Source organism: Salmo salar, chromosome 15, assembly GCF_965601325.2.
Source record: "Salmo salar chromosome 15, fSalSal1, whole genome shotgun sequence".
Classification (NCBI taxonomy): Eukaryota; Metazoa; Chordata; class Actinopteri; order Salmoniformes; family Salmonidae; genus Salmo; species Salmo salar.
This window is the reverse complement of record NC_138305.1, coordinates 10,478,295-10,485,000: the sequence shown is the minus strand read 5'-3', so window position 1 is coordinate 10,485,000 and position 6,706 is coordinate 10,478,295. Positions and strand designations below refer to the sequence as shown.

The following is a 6,706-nucleotide window of genomic DNA, read 5'->3' as shown; positions in this document are numbered from 1 at the left end:
TCTTTCTGCTGTGATTGCACACAAATTATTTGTGGGTCTGAGTGATCTGTGGGAAATCTGTGTCTCTAATATGGTCATATATTTGGCAGGAGGTTAAGAAGTGTAGCTCAGTTTCCACCTTTTGTGGGCAGTGTGCACATAGAGTGAATGAATAAACTAGAATGTTATTTGGCCCTAAACAGAGAGTACACAGTGGCAGAATACCTGACTACTGTGACTGACCCAAACTTAAGGAAATGCTTTGACTATGTACAGACTCAGTGAGCATAGCCTTGCTATTGAGAAAGGTCGCCTTAGGCAGACCTAGCTCTCAAGAGAAGACAGGTTATGTGCACACTGCCCACAAAATGAGGTGGAAACTGAGATGCACTTCCTAACCTCCTGCCCAATGTATGACCATATTAGAGACACAGATTTCCCTCAGATTACACAGATCCACAAAGAATTTTAAAACAAACCCAATTTTGATAAACTCTCATATCTACTGGGTGGAATACCACAGTGTGCCATCACAGCAGCAAGATGTGTGACCTGTTGCCACAAGAAAAGGTCAACCAGTGAAGAACAAACACCATTGTAAATACAACCCATATTTATGTTTATTTATTTTCCCTTTTGTACTGTAACTATTTGCACATTGTTACAACACTGTATATAGACATAATATGACATTTGTAATGTCTTTATTCTTATGGAACTTGAATGAGTGTAATGTTTACTGTTAATTTTTATTGCTTATTTCACTTTTTGTATATTATCTACTTCACTTGCTTTGGCAATGTTAACATATGTTTCCCATGCCAATAAAACCCCTTGAATTGAATTTAATTGAGACAGAGACAGAGAGACAGAGACAGAGAAAATCTAGTCTTCTGTTATTGACACTGATTTCTCTGTTCCCAATGGATTAAGGTTACATCCTAGAGGGAGGGTCACCATCACGGCTTAAATGACACAACATGCTTCAATCCACCCACTACTCATCAAAACCCAACAACCTTAAACCTAACCCAAATGTTAACCCTTAACCTAACCCCTAAACTTAAAATAACCTTTGTCCTCATGGGGATGTGGGGAAATGACCCCACAAGGGAGAATGTTCCTTGTTTTACTCTCCTTTTGGGGATTGTAGGTCCCCACAAGGATAGGAAAACCAACCCTCACACACACTCACACACACACACACACTCACACACACACACACACACACACCATCTAGACCATTCCTCTCGCATGACAGTGTAGGACAGCGAGGGGCTAGTTTAGAGCTGGGACTCTTTAAAATGGTATTCCCTTACAAGGCATATCAATTCTCTTTATAAAGACAGTTTTTTATTTATTTCACTATTTCTAAATATAACAAACACTGCATGACACGATTGGAATGACTTTATATACTGTATATGAGTTTGTTACTAAAAGAGGAGAGGAGGAAGGAGAGGAAGAGAGAGTGGAGACAAAGGGGAAAGAAGAGAGGAGAGGAAGGAGGAGAGTGGAGACAGAAGAGAGGAGAGGAAGGAGGAGAGTGGAGACAAAGGGGGGAGGAAGAGAGGAGAGGTAGAGAGGAGAGTGGAGACAAAGGGGGGAGGAAGAGAGGAGAGGTAGAGAGGAGAGTGGAGACAAAGGGGAGAGGAATAGAGGAGAGTGGAGACAAAGGCGAGAGGAGAGTGGAGACAGAGGGGAGAGAAGAGAGGAGAGGAAGGAGGAGAGGAAGGAATGAGTAGAGGAGAGGAAGGAATGAAGGAGGAGAGGACTAGAGGGAAGAAGACAGAAGAGGAGTAGATGGATGGCACCACAAAAGCCCCAGTTTATTTGGAGCCCCAGCTCCACAGCTCCAGGGTAGTAATTTCTCTGTGGTCCCTGCTAGCTTGGCATCAATGTGATGTGTCAGAGACAGACTGTGGTGAGAGCTGAGAGGAAAGGACCTCTCAGTTCAGCTGTTGTCTCTGTCCCTGGTTCAGGTTCAGCTGAGACCCGAAGGACCTGCTCCGCCCGGTTTCTTCACTTTGTCTTCAATCTGTAAATACCCTGATGAAGGCTTCACTCTGTAAATACATTATGTTAATGAATAAGCATAGATCTCAGCTTCTATTGTCCTCCAAGAGTTGAACTGAATATTTCCCACATCTACAGCTCTAGCTCTGATAGACACATTAAAACGACAGAGATAGTTTTATCACCTCTGACAGATCAAGAGAAGTGGGTGGAGTGGACATTCTGTTAGTGGTCCAAGCTGGTAGTAACCACTCTATCTAGTGGCTGATTCCTGATCATTAGACTTAGATGTATATATACGGTCACCATACAGTGAAATGCCTCAGTGTACAGTAGTAATGATAACCATACATTAAAATGTGCTGTAATAATGATCATAATAATGATCACAGTGTGTTGTTACTACTCCTATAAATCACCCGAATACTCCTTTGAATGTCATTGGACTGTATGGTTGTGATGACCACCTCTCTATACATTAGAACGTTTGGTGTTTTATAAGACGTCATTATGGCCCTAGCTAGTTTAATGATCCAGGGATATTCCATGGTAACAGAATGATCCAGGGATATTCCATGGTAACAGAATGATCCAGGGATATTCCATGGTAACAGAATGATCCAGGGATATTCCATGGTAACAGAATGATCCAGGGATATTCCATGGTAACAGAATGATCCAGGGATATTCCATGGTAACAGAATGATCCAGGGATATTCCATGGTAACAGAATGATCCAGGGATATTCCATGGTAACAGAATGATCCAGGGATATTCCATGGTAACAGAATAATCCAGGGATATTCCATGGTAACAGAATGATCCAGGGATATTCCATGGTAACAGAATGATCCAGGGATATTCCATGGTAACAGAATAATCCAGGGATATTCCATGGTAACAGAACAATCCAGGGATATTCCATGGTAACAGAACGATCCAGGGATATTCCATGGTAACAGAATAATCCAGGGATATTCCATGGTAACAGAATAATCCAGGGATATTTCATGGTAACAGAATGTTCTAGGGATATTCCACGATTACAGAAATAACTTATTTACACATGTATTCAGACCCTTTGCTATGACACATGACATTGAGCTCAGGTTCATCCTGTTTCCATTGATCATCCTTGAGATGTTTCTACAACTTGATTAGAGTCCACCTGTGGTAAATTCAATTGATTGGACATTATTTGGAAAGGCACACACCTGTCTATATAAGGTCCCACAGTTGACAGTGCATGTCAGAGCAAAAACCAAGCCAAGGTCGAAGGAATTGTCCGTAGAGCTCCGAGACAGGATTGTGTCGAGGCACAAATCTGGGGAAGGGTTCTCTGGTTTTATGAAACCAAGATGTAACTACTTGACCTGAATGCCAAGCGTCACGTCTGGAGGAAACCAGGCACAGCTCATCTGCTGGCCAATACCATCCCTACGGTGAAGCATGGTAGTGGCAGCATCATGCTGTGGGGATGGTTTTCAGCAGCAAAGACTGGGAGACTAGTCAGGATTGAGGGAAAGATGAATGAAGCAAAGTACGGAGAGATCCTTAATGAAAACCTGCTCCAGAGCGCTCAGGACCTGAGACTGGGGCGAAGGTTCACCTTCCAACAGGACAACGACCCTAAACAAACAGCCAAGAAAACACAGGAGTAGCTTCGGGACAAGTCTCTGAATGTCCTTGAGTGGCCGAGCCAGAGCCGGGACTTGAACTCGATACAACACCTCTGGAGAGACCTGAAAATTGCTGTGCAGCGATTCTCCCCATCCAACATGACAGAGCTTGAGAGGATTTGCAGAGAAGAATGGGAGATACTCCCCAAATACAGGTGTACCAAGCTTGTAACGTCATACCCAAGAAGACTCAAGGCTGTAATCGCTGCCAACGATGCTTCAACAAAGTACTGAGTAAAGGGTCTGAATATTTATGTAAATGTTATATTTCAATTTATTGTATACATTTGCATACATTTATAAAAATCTGTCTTTGTTTTGTCATTATGGGGTATTGTGATGTCATTATGGGGTATTGTGATGTCATTATGGGGTATTGTGTGTAGATTGATGAGGGGGGGGAACGATTTAAATCCATTTTAGAATAAGCCTGTAACGTAATGGAGGGAAAAGTCAAGGGGTCTGAATACTTTCCAAAGGCGGTGTATATTTGAAGAGCAGTGCAGATGTAAAGTTTTGTGAAATAATGCCGGTAAAATCACCCTCAGTTTTTTTTGTAATGCGACGACGTGTTAAATATCTGCTCTGAATTAAGATTGAAAGATGTCTGCAGAAAGAATGGGGTGTCAGCTTATGACATCTTGAGTTTGAAAACATTTATTTTGGTTATTGAACTACAGTAAGTGAGGTGGATCAACACCCGGTAACGGAATGACGGTAACAGGGGTCACTGATCTGTACTATACAGACATGTGGATATGTGAAATGTGACATATTGTAATGTATGCTGAATAGGTACACAAAGGTAGAAAAATGCAATATTCTCCTTTACATGTTTGGGTATCATTCTACGCATTGGCTCTTCACAGCCACCAGTTGGGGAACCCTGCCTTAAAGTGATGCTCCAGAATTTAAAAAATAATTTCAGCCAGTAGTTTTGAAAGTGATGCTCAAGAGCCAAAACGGGTCCCAGTTTTTGGTGTACTATGTCATCCAGTTGTGTACTACGTCATCCAGTTGTGTACTATGTCATCCAGTTGTGTACTACGTCATCCAGTTGTGTACCACGTCATCCAGTTGTGTACTACGTCATCCAGTTGTGTACTATGTCATCCAGTTGTGTTCTATGTCATCCAGTTGTGTACTACGTCATCCAGTTGTGTACTACGTCATCCAGTTGTGTACTACGTCATCCAGTTGTGTACTACGTCATCCAGTTGTGTACTATGTCATCCATTTCATATATGTTACGTCCTGCAAAAGAAAATCATGTTTTTTTGCAATTTGATATGTTACAAATACAATTCGTACAATATGTTACGAATTTATTGTGCTTAAGTTCCCAGACTGTGTCTTTCATTTATTAAAAAAATACAAATTTATAAACAAAAATTCACCCCATTTTTGTGATATCCAATTGATAGTTATGAATTTGTCTCATTACTGCAACTTCCCAAGAAGCGAAGGCCGAAACGTGTGTCCTCCGAAACATGACACGCCAATCCGCGTTGCTTCTTAACACACTGCTTGTTTAGCCAGGAAGTCAGCCGTACCAATGTGTCAAAGGAAAACACTGTTCGACTGACAGGCGCTAGGCTTTCCACAAGGAATCACTATAGCTAACCGGGACAGCGCTGGGCCTTTTGTGCACTGCCCTTTGGGGCTCCCGGTCAGTGCCTCAGCACTGTAATGCCGTGTCTTAGACCACAAAAAAAATATAGACTCTTAGCTTTCATTTTACACCAAATTTGATGTGATCCAGTGAACTTCACATGTTGGTGCTCATGGGTCTTTTTACATGGAAATTGCCTCCATGATCTCAAGTCTGGAAAAGTGTGTGTGTGTGTGTGTGTGTGTGTGTGTGTGTGCGATGTCAAGCTGCTAAACTGTGCTAACCACAGACGAATGTCAGAGTGCAGGAAACCCAGCTTGGTCATAAAGCCTCAAATGGAAAGCTCTTCTCTACAGAGTGCACCATCTTTCACCAGGACCATTTTTGGCCAAGCATACTACAACTTCTCTGATGTAGACTTTTCTGCTTTTCTCTGTAGGTGAATGGCGCCTGAGCCCAACTCTTCTCCAGTGTGTGTGTGTGTGTGTGTGTGTCAGTGCAGACACACACACCCTCTCCCTCGTCAGTCTCAGTTATCAGATATTTCTACCCTGCCTGGTCCGGAACCCTGCCAGCCAAGCGGATAATGGCCCTACTTTCTCTCCAGTTACCCCTCAGAGTGTAAGGAGCCGAGACCACGTCACACACACACACACACACACACACACACACACACACACACACACACACCACACACACACACACACACACACACACACACACACACACACACACACACACACACACACACACACACACACACACACACACACACACTTCCCTGACAGCTCTGCTTTTGTTTCTGGGTGATGACATCATGACCGGGGCGTTACTGAACGGGGGAAATGCGGCAGACACACAAACTCCTCGATTCTCGCTCCTCTGAAGCCCGAAGTCTTCAAACACCATCGCTAGAGATGGAGGCAGCTTCAGTCCACAAAGCTTCCTGTGTTTGGATTTATATTAACAGTTATCAGCCGTACTCCCACAACCCTTCCCAGCCTCGGTGCCTCTAGAGGGGCCCATCGACCCAGGATGCAGGGGGCCTCTGGTCCGGCCCAGCCCCAGCCACGATGCCCATCACCCAGGAGAACGCCCTGAGCCACATCCATCTACTGGAGGACTGGCTCCTGGTGGCCCAGACCAGGTACGAGGACCACTATGGAGACCCAGACCAGCAGTCCACCACCAGCAGAGACCCAGACCAGCAGTCCACCACCAGCAGAGACCCAGACCAGCAGTCCACCACCAGCAGAGACCCAGACCAGCAGTCCACCACCAGCAGAGACCCAGACCAGAACTCGTACCAGGTCTGTTTTTGCATACATGTGTGGGTGATGTCATTTCTTATAGCTGACATCAATTACGTACTGTACTATGAGTGCCTACTGTGATTGGTTCTTCTAAAGTCTAACGGTGG

General features: G+C 43.9%; 1 protein-coding gene across 1 annotated transcript in view; it reads left to right on the top strand.

Annotated features, from left to right (window-relative positions):
* The first annotated feature begins 5,981 nt into the window (after positions 1-5,981).
* LOC106570928 (PDZ domain-containing protein 2) overlaps positions 5,982-6,706 on the top strand; it is a 183,131-nt gene continuing 182,406 nt past the window's right edge. The window contains exon 1 of the mRNA XM_082961630.1: positions 5,982-6,596. Coding sequence (XP_082817756.1) covers positions 6,360-6,596 — 237 coding nt within the window. The 5' untranslated portion in view covers positions 5,982-6,359. The remainder of the gene's footprint in view (positions 6,597-6,706) is intronic.